This window comes from Vanderwaltozyma polyspora, genomic scaffold, assembly GCF_000150035.1.
Source record: "Vanderwaltozyma polyspora DSM 70294 KpolScaffold1054 genomic scaffold, whole genome shotgun sequence".
NCBI lineage: Eukaryota > Fungi > Ascomycota > Saccharomycetes > Saccharomycetales > Saccharomycetaceae > Vanderwaltozyma > Vanderwaltozyma polyspora.
The window spans coordinates 151474-169292 of NW_001834677.1; the positions used below are offsets into that span (position 1 = coordinate 151474).

The 17819-nt window shown below is 32.4% G+C and overlaps 2 protein-coding genes across 2 annotated transcripts; both read left to right on the plus strand.

Moving 5' to 3' along the window:
* Positions 1–81: 81 nt before the first annotated feature.
* On the plus strand, positions 82–3924 carry OXP1 (5-oxoprolinase; the record flags this gene model as incomplete). The annotated part of the gene is made up of 1 exon (XM_001645821.1): positions 82–3924. The coding sequence occupies one exon, from the start codon at positions 82–84 to the stop codon at positions 3922–3924; it is 3843 nt and encodes a 1280-aa protein (XP_001645871.1).
* A 3598-nt stretch (positions 3925–7522) lies between these two features.
* Kpol_1054p63 (uncharacterized protein) lies at positions 7523–11878 on the plus strand (the record flags this gene model as incomplete). The annotated part of the gene is made up of 1 exon (XM_001645822.1): positions 7523–11878. The coding sequence occupies one exon, from the start codon at positions 7523–7525 to the stop codon at positions 11876–11878; it is 4356 nt and encodes a 1451-aa protein (XP_001645872.1).
* Between the last annotated feature and the right edge of the window lie 5941 nt (positions 11879–17819).

Here is a 17819-nt window from a genome sequence, read left to right on the forward strand (position 1 = left end):
TAAATATAGTTCAATTGTATAATTTCAAATTGTGTATTTTAATAGCATCAGTAGTTGTGGTAAATTTTAATTTTTGTCTGAATGGATAATCGGTCTAGGAATTATAGGATTGCTATAGATAGGGGCGGGACTTTTACTGATTGTATTGGTAATCCCGGTACTGGTAAACATGAAGATGATGTAGTAATTAAACTGTTATCTGTGGATCCTCAGAACTATCCAGATGCTCCATTGGAAGGGATAAGAAGGCTATTAGAAGTATTTGAAGGGAAAAAAATTCCTAGAAACATTCCTTTAGATATTAGCAAAGTTCAAAGCATTAGAATGGGGACTACATTGGCTACTAATTGTGCATTAGAAAGGAATGGTGAAAGATGTGCATTAATTACAACGAAAGGTTTCAGAGATATTTTAAAAATTGGTGATCAAACGAGGCCAAATATTTTTGATTTAGAAATCAGACGTCCAAAGCCTGTATATGATGTCGTCCTCGAAGTAGATGAAAGAATTACCTTGGAGGATTATTCTGAGGATCCATTAACACGTAAATCAAATCCTAATCATATGAAAGGTACTTATAAAGGAAAAAGTGGTGAAATAATAAGAGTTTTAAAAACACCAGATGAGAATTCAGTAAGATCGATGTTGAGTATATTATATAGCTCCGGTATCCGCTCAATTGCAGTAGCTTTCTTGTATTCTTACACATATCCTGATCATGAAGAGTTTGTGGGTAATATTGCTCAGGAAATTGGGTTTAAGCATGTTTCACTTTCTTCTGAAATTTCACCTATGATTAAATTTTTGCCCAGAGCTCATAGTGCAGTAGCAGATGCTTATCTAACACCCGTCATTAAATCTTACCTCGAAAGTATTTCTAAAGGGTTGAAAAATTCAGCAAATACAAGTATTCAATTCATGCATTCTGATGGTGGACTAGTAGATGCTAGTAATTTTTCAGGTTTAAAATCAATTCTATCTGGACCAGCAGGTGGTGTTGTTGGTTACTCAAATACCAGTTATGATGCAGAAAATCAAATTCCACTAATTGGATTCGATATGGGAGGGACCTCGACCGATATTAGTAGATTTGGTAACGGGAAATTTGATCATATTTTTGAAACCGTGACAGCAGGGATTGTTATCCAATCACCTCAGTTAGATATCCATACAGTTGCTGCAGGAGGTAGCTCAAGATTATTTTGGGAGAATGGTCTTTTTCGTGTCGGTCCTGAATCTGCCACGGCAGATCCTGGCCCTTCTTGTTATCGTAAGGGTGGTCCATTGACTATTACTGACGCAAACTTATATCTTGGGCGTTTAATTCCTGAATTATTTCCCAAGATATTTGGCCCCAATGAGGATCAATCTTTGGATTATGAGATCACTTGCAAAAAATTTGATGATTTAAGAGATATCATTAACAGAGATCTTGGTAGTCATTTATCTACTGATGATGTAGCTTATGGGTTTATTAAGGTTGCCAACGAATCTATGGCTCGTCCTATCAGGGCTATTACAGAAGCAAAAGGGTATAATGTTTCTGATCATAGATTAGTTGCATTTGGTGGTGCTGGTGGACAACATGCTGTTTCAGTAGCCAAATCTCTTGGTATTGGCACCATATTAGTTCATAGATACTCATCGATTTTATCAGCCTACGGTATATTTTTGGCCGATATAGTTGAAGAAAAACAAGAGCCATGTTCTTATATATTATCGGATTCTAATATTGGCAATTTCCTTGAAAAGAAATTTTCCACTATGATTGATAATTGTAAGATGATATTAAAAAGGCAAGATATTGATGAGAATAATATTAAAATTGAAAAATATTTAAATTTAAGATATGAAGGAACAGAAACTGGCTTGATGACATTGCAAAAAAGTAAAGAATGGAAATTTGAAGAATGGTTTGAACAGAATCATAAGAGAGAATTTGGGTTTGCTTTTAATAATAAGAAGATTATCGTTGATGACATTAGAGTAAGAGCTATTGGTAAAACAAAAATTAGGAAAGAAGACACAGTCGATACGCAGTTGAATAAATATCAAAACTTGGATATTGATACTAAAAATTATGCTTCATTATTTAAAGATATTTACTTCGAAGGCGGAAGAATTTCAACTCCTGTTTTCAACATCAGTAACTTACCTTTAGGAAGCATAATTTCTGGACCAGCAGTTTTAGCAGATAATACTCAGACCAATATCATACCACCTAATACTGAAGCAAAAATTTTGAAAACACATGTATATATTAAAATATTGGAGAGAAATGAGTTAGAAAATAGATTTTTGGATTCGATAAACCCAATTTTATTGTCGATATTCAGTCATAGATTCATGGATATTGCAGAACAAATGGGAACCCAGTTACGTAAAACAGCAGTATCGACAAATGTCAAAGAAAGGCTTGATTTTTCATGTGCCCTATTTGATGCAGATGGAAACTTGGTCGCTAATGCACCACATGTACCCGTTCATTTAGGTTCGATGTCAACTTGCATAAGACTACAAGCTGAACATTGGAAGAACAAATTGAAACCAGGAGATGTTATTGTTACCAATCACCCTGATATGGGAGGAACCCATTTGCCAGATATTACTGTCATTTCTCCAAATTTTTCATCTGACGGTGAGCTTTTGTTTTATGTGGCATCTAGAGCGCATCATGCTGAAATTGGTGGTATATTACCAGGATCTGTTCCTCCAAACTCAAAGGAATTATATGAAGAAGGTGCCATAGTTTATTCTGAATTATTGGTATCGGGATATGTTTTTCAAGAAGAACTTGTTTATAAATTATTTGTCGATGAACCGGCTAAATACCCAAATTGCTCTGGATCAAGAAGAATTAGTGATAATATCAGTGATTTGAAGGCCCAAGTAGCAGCTAACACCAAAGGCCTTCAATTATTGGAAAATCTTGTAACAGAATATAGTCCGAATATTGTTTTAAAGTATATGGTGGCAATTCAAGATAATGCATGTGATACAATCAAGAGAACTCTGGAACAACTAGTTAAACATTTTGGAAAATCTGTCTTTTCGGGACATGATTATATGGATGACGGTTCCAAAATCGAATTATCAATTAGATTGGATATCGAAAAGGAGAAATATTTATTTGATTTTTCTGGAACATCTCCTCAAGTTTATGGCAACTTGAATGCTCCGGAAGCAATAACCAATTCGGCAATTTTATATTGTTTGAGATGTTTAGTTGGCGAAGATATCCCTCTAAATCAAGGTTGTCTAAAACCAATAACAATAAAAATTCCAAAGGGTTCCATTCTTTCTCCAAATAAGGGAGCTGCAGTTGTAGGTGGGAACGTGTTGACTTCTCAGCGTGTTACCGATGTGATTTTGAAAACGTTTGGTATAATGGCAGATTCACAAGGTGATTGTAATAATTTTACATTTGGTACAGGTGGTGGAAAAGACAAAGATGGGAATCTATTAAATGGATTTGGCTATTATGAAACAATATGTGGTGGTGCCGGTGCTGGTTTACCATCTTGGAGAAGTGATGGTTGGAACGGTGCTAGTGCCGTACACACCAATATGACAAATACCAGAATGACTGATACCGAAGTTCTTGAGAGAAGGTACCCAGTTCTTTTAAGAGAATTTTCTATAAGGAAAGGCTCTGGGGGTAATGGTAAATACAATGGTGGTGATGGTGTGATAAGAGACATAGAATTTAGAGAAATCATTACAGCCTCAATTCTTTCCGAAAGACGGGTTTTGGCACCACAAGGCATTAATGGAGGTCAAAATGGTAAACGAGGTAAAAATTTATGGATTAGAAAAGATACTGGTGCTGTGATCAATGTTGGGGGTAAAAACACATTTGTTGCAAATATTGGTGATAGATTTATTATTCAGACACCAGGTGGGGGAGGGTGTGGATTCGAATAAGTGGACAAACGTTGTCGATTTTATTTTCTATGTGTACAAAATTGTGAATTACATAGTAAATTTCTTTTTCAAGATTTTCAGATATACATTTAGGTAAATATGCAAACAGCTAAATAGACTTCAAAAAAGGAAATGGAAGGAAAGTGCAATGGTGGTTGATCCTAGTCTAGAGATAAATTACTAATTTAAATTGGCTTTAATAGTATGGCCAAATTAATAAATAATTTTTCTATCGTTTGCCTTACTTGCGTTTTGATCTTAATTGCCTCTTTCTGCGTTGATTCCCAATACCATTATTCACATTTCCATTCACTTCACCATCATTTATCACCACTCGCTTCCTTCTAGTAGGTTGTCCCGCAGATGTAGGAGTATGAGTAGCATTAAAATTATTCGTCCATTGCTTTTCATTTTGAGATATCTCATTCCTTGATGAGACAGACAATAACTTCAACAACTGTTCCTTGAGCTCTTTAAGCTCATTGACCATTTCTAGTGTTATATAAGAAGGAAGTATCGACAGATTCTCTTGCCTATTATAGTAATCATCTATCAATTTATGTGCTTGTATTTTCCTGGTTTGGGGGACAGATTGGTATATATTCGAAATAGTTTGTCTTATAGAATCATATTCCTTCGAAAGGGAGGGAGGTTGCATTACTGCTTCCAGGAATCCAGTCGACATATTAAAACTTATTTTGGACAAGGCCTTCGATTTCAATAAAGTTGTAATAAAATATTCTGCAAGGTTAAAGCAATTGCCATCGGAAGCGAGGTTAATTGTAGAATTTTCTGATTCTACTCCATTAGGTGTTGGATATTTCTTACAGAGTTGATACTGAGTACTGCCAAGAGTATATGTGGTAGTGGTATTTTCATTTCATCTGCTATTATTGATATTATTATTTAAACGGTTAGTGCCATTAGCATCCCCAGCGAGTACTTTCTCTTTGATAGTGTAGAATTCCAATCGATGATTAGGACAGGCTAATATCAATTTCTCTCTATATAGCTTTCTGTCAGCATCAGTAATTGAACTCGCAGTAAAAAGTTCTCTCATAAATTTCAATTGCAGGTACAACTCTTATCACTGGTAATGTTAACACTGGTAATTCATTCCAAGATATAACTCTTAAATCTTTCATTATCTAAGGTATAGAGAGAGAGTCGACACGTTCTCCTCTTTATTCCAATATTACCTTTATACAGCTTCATGACGTTCTTTTTACTCTAACAAAGCAAACATTTCTATTATTTTAATTACAACTATATATATTCCACGTAATATTATTACACGAGCAAAATCTGTAATCTTTAATTACCCTAAAATGTGCTTGGTATTGTCAATTTATTTAAGGTGAATGACCCCCGTTCGACGATATTTGATAATTCATTTTATATCAGAGATATACAGCATTAATGTACCATATATATTCCTCAAAATATTGCTAATTAATACCCATATATGTATAGAATAAAATCCAAAATTTCTTAATATTTGATGCAGATGTTTAGAGTTGCTTTTAATTTTCATACTACTACAAGACCAATATTATACAAATTCAATTAAATTTAGTATGTCCATATTATTTCAAAATCTAATTGATATTGTACCCTCTATATGGCTGTCAATTTAAGAACTCTAACAGAGTATCGCCGATTATTTTGCCAAAAGTACAAAAATAGTTTCCCAAGTAATTACTTTCATCTATTCATTATGATAAACTTGACATAAAACCCAATCACTATTCATGTATTAATACCTAATCTATCAAATATGTTTTGTATAGTTTTCATTAAGTACTCACATTAATGACCTCCGTGAAATTTTGGGAAATAGATAAGAAGCGACATACTGAAAACTACATTAGAAAGTAAAAGGATCGTGAAAAAATTACGTTATTAAGATTTGTAAAATCAAAAATTTTAAATTACCAAGACAAATTGGCATATCTTTCTCAGATATTTTTTTTACCATAAGGACCTTTTTCTCAAATGAGTAGAATTCAATTTTATTTTTTTTTCGCAAGAACGTAATTATCCATTACTGCTGGTGCTCCTGCTTTTCTCCTTAGCTTTGCCTTGATGTTTTTTGTTTTTATTTAAACAAAAATGTACATTTCCTTTCTTTTTTGATGTCTCTGCTTCCACGAACATCACATATTCCCAAAATAATAATAGTTTTATAGAAATTATTCCTAACAGTCCTTGACGATGCTCTTAGGAAACTTAAGAAGATGTAGCAATTGAGATCCCGGTTGCATTTCTAAGATTATATTACTCACAGTGATTCAATCATTTTGTCCTTCCTCTCGTTGCTTTGCAGTTCCTAAAAAAACTGCAATTGCTGTGCATTTTTATCAATTAAAATTTAAATATCCTTTAGTTTGTCCTGGTAATATCGATTTTGTCCATAGTAAACTTTTCAAGATTCCTTACTATACACGGATGCTACACGGAATTGAACTAAACTCCACCATTAAATGGATGCAGAGATTGGAGGTAGCATTACCACAACCGGAAAGTCGTATTCAAATTGTATTATTTTATTTCTTTTTCTGTCATTTTGTATCTCTCAAGAATTTCCATTTTCGGACACTCCTGCTCTGTTTCTTAAAAGTGTCCTTTTTTTCGAGTTTTTTGCACCTTTCTTCTTTTCACTTTCTCATTTTGTTAAATATGTTTAGATTATAGATTTCTACTTAATAATTTGTACTAATTGGAAAAAAAGTTTAACATTCATTTATTAAAAGAAATATTAGGTGGAACAATTTTAAGAAATAAAAAATAAAAAAGATGAAAGTACCCTGGAAGGTTAAGATTTGAAAATAATTTCTATGCTGAACGAATCGAATTGATCTCAATTCCATTGCTGCATCTCTTTCTTATAGTTCTTGTATTCTTTAGCTTCAGAAAAAGGTCATTATTTATGAATAATCTTGGTCTCTGCTACTTCTATTGTTTTTTGTTCCAATAATAATAATTAAAATAGTTTTAATGATTCCACGAAATTAATCGCAAATAATGATTGTAGAGATCAAGCAAAATTAGTTAGTCCATTCTTCTTCTTCCTGTCAAGGAAGACCAGCAACACGATGTATTACTAAATAAGCCAATGAGCAAATGACTTGTATGTTCGCCCTTCTGTTGTCGAGAGTGTCAGATTATTACTAGCTTCTTTCTATTTATGAATGTTTTTTTTCTATTTGAAATATTGTAATATGTATGTTAGTATTATTAAACTGGATCTTTCGAAGTTCTTTGCAGGAAATTCTCAGTCAATTTACTTTCTTCAATCCCCTTCTTCTTCCAAATGTCGACATCTCCAGAAAACAAGAAGTAAACCTCATAACAAATTTACAGAAGAAAATTTTAGAACATATTAAGAATATTCACTTTGCAGCAAATTACTAAAGTTCCTTCTTTAGAATTTTTTACTAAGAATGTTTATTGATTATATATAATAAAATGAGTTCCAAATCAAATAAAATTCATAAACTTGTTTTACTTTTATTGTTTTATTATATGTTATGAACATTTGAATAATCTCTAATTCAATCAACATATTAGTGTAGGAAATATCTAAACCACTTAGAAAATGTTCAGTTTTCTAAATGCTGGGCATAATGTTCTTGCATTATTATTGGTTTTGTTATCCTCCATTTCAATATGTACATCTGCATCTCTGACTTCAGTATTTACAACTTATTCAACTGAGTATGTGACTTTGACAAATGATCAAGGCTCAAAATATTTAGCAGCATATGTTAAAGTTAGTTTCTTGGGTTTAGCTACAACATCTTCCACGTATTCTGCTGGGGCACCGGGTACAACGTTTACCTTTTCAACAACTACTCTTTACTTTACTGATGACAATGGTGAAAAATACGTTGATACAGTGTACTTTATTCAAAAGCCTTTCTTTTACACGACAAAATCGAGTTACACTCCAGGTGCTGAGGGACTTACCAGTACCTTATCCACCTTAATTACAGTCAATACCGATAACAATGGTAATGAAACTACTGAAACTATATACTATATTCAAACCCCAAGTATTGTAGTTACCTCAACAAACTTTAAACCAGGGCCAGCTGGTCTAACTACCACATATGAAACTAGCCTTACAACTATACTGGGATCTGATGGTAAAGAGACTACAGAAGTCACTTTTTTCATCCAGACTCCTAGTATTACCACTGTATCAACCAAAATTATTGGTTCTTCAGTAAGCATGATTACTACTTATTCAACCACAATATATACTACCACAGGTGCTGATGGGCTTGTAACCACTGAAACCGTCTACTTTGTGCACACACCAATTATTCGTTCCACCTCTATCACATTCACAGCTGCCTCTGTTAGTTCTTCCACTACCTACTCCACATCATATACTACTTTCGTTGATGCCAGTGGTGTCGAAACAACTGAGACCGTTTACTATGTCAAGACCCCAATCATTGCCACTACCTCTACCAACTACCAGGCAGCTTCGGTAAGCTCAAATGAAACTTACTCGACTTCTGTTGCCACTGCCACTGGTACTGATGGGCTTGTAACCACTGAAACCGTCTACTTTGTGCACACACCAATTATTCGTTCCACCTCTATCACATTCACAGCTGCCTCTGTTAGTTCTTCCACTACCTACTCCACATCATATACTACTTTCGTTGATGCCAATGGTGTCGAAACAACTGAGACCGTTTACTATGTCAAGACCCCAATCATTGCCACTACCTCTACCAACTACCAGGCAGCTTCGGTAAGCTCAAATGAAACTTACTCGACTTCTGTTGCCACTGCCACTGGTACTGATGGGCTTGTAACCACTGAAACCGTCTACTTTGTGCACACACCAATTATTCGTTCCACCTCTATCACATTCATAGCTGCCTCTGTTAGTTCTTCCACTACCTACTCCACATCATATACTACTTTCGTTGATGCCAGTGGTGTCGAAACAACTGAGACCGTTTACTATGTCAAGACCCCAATCATTGCCACTACCTCTACCAACTACCAGGCAGCTTCGGTAAGCTCAAATGAAACTTACTCGACTTCTGTCACCACTATTTATGGACTTGACGGTTCTTATACAACTGAAACTGTCTACTTTGTGCACACACCAATTATTCGTTCCACCTCTATCACATTCACAGCTGCCTCTGTTAGTTCTTCCACTACCTACTCCACATCATATACTACTTTCGTTGATGCCAATGGTGTCGAAACAACTGAGACCGTTTACTATGTCAAGACCCCAATCATTGCCACTACCTCTACCAACTACCAGGCAGCTTCGGTAAGCTCAAATGAAACTTACTCGACTTCTGTCACCACTATTTATGGACTTGACGGTTCTTATACAACTGAAACTGTCTACTTTGTGCACACACCAATTATTCGTTCCACCTCTATCACATTCACAGCTGCCTCTGTTAGTTCTTCCACTACCTACTCCACATCATATACTACTTTCGTTGATGCCAGTGGTGTCGAAACAACTGAGACCGTTTACTATGTCAAGACCCCAATCATTGCCACTACCTCTACCAACTACCAGGCAGCTTCGGTAAGCTCAGATGAAACTTACTCGACTTCTGTTGCCACTGCCACTGGTACTGATGGGCTTGTAACCACTGAAACCGTCTACTTTGTGCACACACCAATTATTCGTTCCACCTCTATCACATTCACAGCTGCCTCTGTTAGTTCTTCCACTACCTACTCCACATCATATACTACTTTCGTTGATGCCAGTGGTGTCGAAACAACTGAGACCGTTTACTATGTCAAGACCCCAATCATTGCCACTACCTCTACCAACTACCAGGCAGCTTCGGTAAGCTCAAATGAAACTTACTCGACTTCTGTCACCACTATTTATGGACTTGACGGTTCTTATACAACTGAAACTGTCTACTTTGTGCACACACCAATTATTCGTTCCACCTCTATCACATTCACAGCTGCCTCTGTTAGTTCTTCCACTACCTACTCCACATCATATACTACTTTCGTTGATGCCAATGGTGTCGAAACAACTGAGACCGTTTACTATGTCAAGACCCCAATCATTGCCACTACCTCTACCAACTACCAGGCAGCTTCGGTAAGCTCAAATGAAACTTACTCGACTTCTGTTGCCACTGCCACTGGTACTGATGGGCTTGTAACCACTGAAACCGTCTACTTTGTGCACACACCAATTATTCGTTCCACCTCTATCACATTCATAGCTGCCTCTGTTAGTTCTTCCACTACCTACTCCACATCATATACTACTTTCGTTGATGCCAGTGGTGTCGAAACAACTGAGACCGTTTACTATGTCAAGACCCCAATCATTGCCACTACCTCTACCAACTACCAGGCAGCTTCGGTAAGCTCAAATGAAACTTACTCGACTTCTGTCACCACTATTTATGGACATGATGGTTCCTATACTACCGAAACTATCTATTTCGTCAATACGCCAATTATTCGTTCCATCTCATTCATTTATGGTGCTGGTTCTATCGACAAGCCAACCACATTCTCGACCGCAGTTAGTACGATAACTCATTTTGATGGTACTGAAATTACAGAAACAGTATATTACGTGAAGACTCCAATTAATGAAGTTTACTATACCGAAAAATTAGCTGCTTCCGTAATTGGTACCACTACATATTCTACTGCAAAAAGTATTACAACAGATTCCAACGGCGTGGAATTGACAAGAATAACATTTTACGTTCAAACACCAATTGTTATAATGACAAAATTGAATGTTACTGGTGCCTCAATTGAAGAGACTACTACATATTCGACTTTCGTTACTACTTTAACTGGAATCGACGGTAATGAAACAACCGATACAATATACTTTGTAAAAACTCCGATACACAATTTAGTCTCTACTCACTACCAAGGTGGTAGCTTTAATGGAACCAGTACCTATTCTACTTTCTTGACAACATTAACCGATGATGAGAGCAACGAAACGACGCACACTATTTACTACGTTCAAACACCAATTTCCAAAACGACAAAAATGGTTTTCACGCATGGTTTAGTTAGCTACACAACAACTTATTCTACTATTCTTACTACTGTGATTGAAAATGGATCCGAAGTTACCAGTACCATATACCTGGTAATGTTACCAGTATTTCAAACTGAAAAAACAAGTTTCATTGAAGGATCTAACACTTTATTGACGACGGCATCTACTTTGACAAAAACAGTTACAAAATCTAATGGAGATATTTACATTGAAACTATTTTTATAGTTCAGAAACAATCTTCTAATGCTCCTCTGGTTACCTCCTCTGTGGAAAGTGAACACTCAACAATTCAGAGTATTCAATTGACTAGTCAATTGGCTTATCACAATTCATCGAGCCAAATTTCGACTTTAGTTAACAATTTTGAAACAGTTACTGAAACTGAATTAAATACCGTCACATGTACTTCAACTTCATTATGTTCAACTTCAGAAAAAATAAAACCCTCTTCCTCTGAAACTATTACTTATTCGACCATAACAGATTCAGTTGGAAATGTTATTACACGAACAGTTACAGTGCCTTGTGCATATACCACCGCTGATTCCAAGAGTACTCATTATTTAACGACAACATCTATTTCCAAAAACTCTGCTTTAAATTCTCAATCTAATAATAGTAATGGAGAGGATATTTTGGGATCATCGACAACATCGATATTAAAAGTAACAGAAGTATCACCGACTTTTAGTTTTTCGGAAACAAGTATTGTTAAATCACATGTCACAACTACTAACGAAGCTATGATATCCCAAATTACAACTTATCATACTGTAGCTTCATCATTGTTTGTCAATACGACTAATACTATTCAAAGTTTTGAAGGTAAAGCTAATATAAATTCAGTTGGATATTTACTTTCTGTTGGGGTATCATTTATTTTGTGTGTTTTGTTCTGATATTCATTTAAGCAACATAACTCATTTTATATAAATTAAAGTATTCTCAAAGTATTGCAATTGTAATAAATATTTATTTTTATATCCCTAGTGTTATATCAACAAAAAGAAATTTTTTTATCTGAACTTGCGTATTTTTTTTTAACTAAACTACTTGAATTAAATTAAATTAAATTATATAGTATAAACTGTTTTTGGATTTTTGTATATTTCAAGTATTATTAGTTTCGGGTACTTGTGACAAATATAGTTCATTTATTTTCAATTGTTATTAAGGACAAAATAAAGCGCAGCGCAGCATATCACTATATCATAAATAGTATAAATAGATATATTGATACTGAAATAAGAACAGAATGATAATAGATTTGAACGGTATATGGAGGAAGAGTTTTTTTTGAATTTGAGTAAAATATGCTACATAACATTATATAATGGATTAAAATCAAGGTTTATATACAGAACCATAAAGTAAATAATTGATCACATATTTCTTTATGTGGATTTTAAGTGATGTAAATCAGGTGATCTCCTTATATGGTATTCTTTGTTGATCTCCATTTGAATCTTCAGTTTATATATATTTAGTAATTGTACGTTAAATAAATGCTGGTGTGGCTTTATTCTATTCGTCTGTATGGTGAAGACTAGTACTGGTTAATAAGTATATATATTAATAAAGAATTATATATCTTCTCTTTCTAATGTACAAAGTAAGAAAATAATATACAATAATATAGTCTCACAATGGATCAATAAATAAATAATAATAACTTCGAAACTGTTAACAGTTCCTTCTCAGTTTGGAATCTGTGTCAATATAGCTGTCAGAATTATGAGGTGACGCGTAAGCCATACTCATCACAACACTATTCATAAAGGATAAGGAAGTGTGACCTACACAAAAGTGTTCTTTCTGATATTAAAACTTTTCAAATACTGTATATAAGAAATGATAAGATCTTAATTGACACTTATCATATGAAATATATTTCCATGTGAATATTATATATTTTAATACACCGGATCAATATCAGCTCCACAATGATGTCCTTGGAAACAAATAAAGAATCTAACTTGATGAAGATGCAGTTAAGCAACAAACAAATGATTCTCTACAATTTCATCTCTATCAAATTTTAAATATCTTACAATGGTTATATAAAAGCACAATATTGTTCTATATCGGTAAGGTTAAAAAATTAATTTCTCAAAAATTATTCTTATAAAACAAAATCTAGATTAGATTACTTTACAGGTATAATGGATAATAGATATTATATAGCTCTGATATATTCCTGAAAGATGATAAATGTATTGCAACCCGTACTTAGAGTTTATCCTTTTGTTTTGCCATTTCCATTTTTTATTAAGGATCATAACGAAAAAAAACATTTTTAACAGAAATTTGTTACTAAACATAAAACAACTTTAAATACTTCTGGCTGAAAAGAACTAAAATAATACCTTCAATACGATATAATTTTATACAAAATTTACACAAACTTTATCATTAAATAAGTAGAGCATATAAATATTTCTTGAAGTAAAATAACCGTAACTGTTATCTTGAATGACCGTAACTGTTTCTAATCCAATTATTAGGAAATTGCAACGAAGATCCCAAGGGTAAAGGAGACAATATAATGACTATCTTACCATATTGATATACTAAAATTTCAGAAAAAAGATCTTATAGATGCAATCTTATTTAATTCCTACCAGCTATAAAAAGAAACAAATAACTTGTTGAGAAAAATGTTATCGTAATAGCTTTAGTTTAATTTTTAAGCAGAACCCTAAACTATTTTGCGCCGATCAATTTATATCTAAATTAAAGAATGGTTCAGACCTTATAAAGGTTTTGTTTACTAGATTAAATTGAATTTCTAAATCAACCTTCTCTTCTTACATTTATGTAGGTTCTTGGCTTCAGATCTGTACTTACAAGTGATCAACATAGTCCCATTGAAGAGTAATCTCGACAATTTTCCGATTAGAGTATATTGAAATAAAATGTTTCGAAAAAGTATTTAACTATTAATTTTTGTGTCAAGTTAGTCAATTGGAGGAATTTTTTTTTAACCTTTATGGATGCATTATAGGTTCTGTTATATAATGTAAAATGCGTTTTAATTAACACATCGTCCAATGCCCTGATATGCACCTTTATTGTAATTATTTACTAACAGAGTGAAATAAATATAGAATAAGGAAATACTAGCAAAAAGAAAAATCTTAAAACCTTATATTTCCAATATTGTAATCTTGATATTTGATTTTCCCGAGTCTAGGTTGATAGGACTATTAGATAATGAGTGATGTCCCTGTAATTATAATTATTCCGTTATATTACACCTCCACCATATGTATATATTCCTAAGTGGATATAAATAAATAGCAAATTAGAATCATAAAGTAAATCTTCAATACACATATACTTGTGTATGTGATATAATAATATTGTTATGGAGTTAGGAAAGATAAACTTGGAAAACAACCAGACCAATAAGAGATATGAACTATCCAGTTCCTCATTTAGATTTTAAGAGTCTAATCTAAAGTCTTCAAAGTAGTCCAATTTTATTACCAATTTTAGAACGGTTAATTGAGTTTCGCATCATTTGGACAATGACTTATTTCTATCCATTCTCAAATTCTTGTTTATAAACGTTTTAAAAAATTACAGGATTCTTCTTTGGTCAAAATTGTTTCATCAAGCTTTTGGAAAAAGAGTATCATTTCATAGTATTTCATTCTACAAACAGCATAATAGATCGATTGTTCATCCGATAGTTTGTGATAACCTTTGACTAAGAACTGACTTTTCTATCAAGGGTAGTTAAGCAGAATGCTATAATTAATTGTAAAATGTGTCACTATCATAGTTGAGAGCATAAATAACTAAATCAAGGTTTAGAACAAAGTAAACATTCAAAGTTTCCGAAGTTTTGAAAAAATATTTAGAGATTGATAACAGGGCAACTTTAAATAATTCACTATATAAGGACTATAAATATCTTAGTTACTCAAACTATTGTTAAAATTATTATTTTAAGGAGAATTATTCCTTTTCAGAATCATATTCAAAACAACTTAAAACAATGTAATTCAGTTGACATATCAAGTTATCTATGATTTTAGGAATTCAATAACCTAAGAAAGAAAATAATGTTTTTCAGTAAAATATTTGCGTTTAATTCTTAATCATCTCTCTAGAATGTTATGAGTACTCAATTCCATCCCAATCTCTCCTTACTGTATTTTCTAGATCAGGAAAAACCTTCGATATGGTAGCATTTCGATCCCATTCTATTATTGTATGTGAATGTTAATTCCATTTCATAACTAATCCTCATAAAATTCCATTTGGTCGAACACGAATTCTCAACTCTACAAAAGTATTGAAATTGCTAATAATGGTTTTTATTGTGAAGAATTTACCCATGGGTTTTGTCAATAACATAAAAAAACCGATTTTACCTTTTTTGAGAAAGGAATACTTACCATTTGATTATATACATATAAATATTCTTTAGAGATTACTATTGGTTTCATTTCAAAAATATCATTTGCCATGGAAATGAATCCATTACATATTTTAAACAGAATATAATAGGTTACCCCAGACCAGTTTCTTACTTCCACCTCATAATTTAATTCGTTCACATCTAATTTTATTAAAATATACTGTAACAAAGTGGGAAATTTAATATCCATCATTAATGGGTTTCTTAAGTTCTATTTTTAAAAATAGTTTATTTTTCAATTATCTTCAAAATAAATATAAGATATCCATTCGAACCGTTATTATTTCGAAATTTGTATTTGATAAGTGATTTCAAGAGATTTTAACACCATAAATGCTCTTCATTTTTCAAACATATGAACTCAGATATTCTTATTATTAAATTGGCACCAATTCAACATGGAGGCACATCATTTTTAATTGTTAATAGACAGAAACAATTGCGATAGTATTTTAAATTTTTGTTTATCAAGTATTATTGGGCTGCAAATTGTAGATTTATTTTTGGCTAACAATATTAATCCGATTTTATGGATTGGTATGGGCTTAATGTTTCTATTTAAAGAATACAAAAACGTTGCGAAAGTTCACTGACCTAATATTTTAAAATAACTAATAAAAAACGAGCCTTTTACAACTATGAGCGATAAGTTTGGAAATAGTTAGATGTGAGAGGATAGGATTTGCACCTAATAAAACTTGAAATTTAGATAAAAAACACACCCAACAACTATTTATAATTGTAGATTATTCAATTACCTTCTGCTTCAATCTTGAAGTATATCCAACACCACAAATCTATAACTATCATTCCTTGTAATCAAACTATAGGAATTCACTTTCCATCAATTTCGCTTAGGGATATATTATATCTAAATTTCACATCATATAAAAATAACAAATAAAAATATTGATGGTATCTCACTTAGGATTAAGTATTCTTATCCACTATTACTGAAAGCAGTTGTTCTCATTTCATTTTATTAATAAGTGGATAATACGGTATGCTATTACAAACAGATAGCCCAGCTTATTAGCTAATTTTACTCAATAAGGAAAATAGTGTTATTTAAATTTTATTAGCATATAATTATTTGAAGTACTCTATCTAATTTTAAATTGGAAATTATTTTACTGTTGTTTTGAATGTTGTGGTGGACTTAAATTGCGTAGTCATTTCAGGATAATGGAATAGGATATAGTCCTGCGCAGTGAGTGGTAAACAAATTACGTATATTTATTTGCTTACCGATAATTTTTTTTTTCTTGAGTTACAGTTTTGAAGTAGCTCAATTATTCAATTTTTATACAATATTTTAGAGATAATAATATATGTATAATATTGAGTTTCCTTAAAAATATATAACCTTATTGCATAACTCTGAAGCATTACCAACAATTCGATTACAATTAAATGGAGAGAGATTCTACACTTACTAAAACACTGTATTGTTAAAGTAACCAGTCATACGTAAAATAGTTTAGAATAAGAGGCGACTGGACTATAGAGCCTTTGGTCAGTAAAATTGTGCCTTATTTCTCACCAGAAGTGGCACTTTTTTTAAGTATGTAAAGGAAAACAAAGAAAAAAGGAAATATAACCAAAAAAGAAATTATAATATCAGAGAAAACCCGGATTATTTTTATTAGAGAAAATCCGAATATTTTGTTTCTATTGTGAAATTTTTCTTCCCAATCTTGTCAAGGGTTTATGGGTACTGTTAATAATCGTTTCTTATTAAAAAAAGTTTTATTTATATGTGTCATAAGATAATACATGCATACAAAAAAACATTACGTATATTTTCCAAGTGTTGAAAAACAAAAAGTGAGGGGCTAAAAGAATATCAAGGTGAAGAAATCTTCATTTATAATAAGTATCTTTAATTAGTTGTCTTCGGAGTTTTTTCACGGCAAGAATGAATCTTTATCTCTGCCTAGTTGTATTCAGGGAAAGGAAGGACATAAATATCTAAGTATATAGTGTGATATGTGTAAAGTAGTTTAAATACCAGATCCTTATATTGAATGAAATGCTACCCTTTCAATTTTATTACCTTTGAGACAAATTATTAAATGAATTTGATAAGAGTCGCCAAACATTCAAATTGTTAAAGGACCTGTATAAAATGCAATTTATCATTAATAATATATGTTCACGTACTTTTTTTAAAAATGCAAAAGATAAATAAACATATTAAGCATCTCTTCTAATTATTTTGAATACTCTGGGTAAAATGTTATTGGAAAAAACAGGATAAATATATAAAATAATTGCAATGTTAATATTTTTAAAAATGGAAAAACTTTATACTAGCAAATGAATCCAACACTTCAACTAGTTGTTAGATATATGGCTTGTGTAGGGATATTCGACACTTGCTTATTTAATTATAATCATGAATACGATAG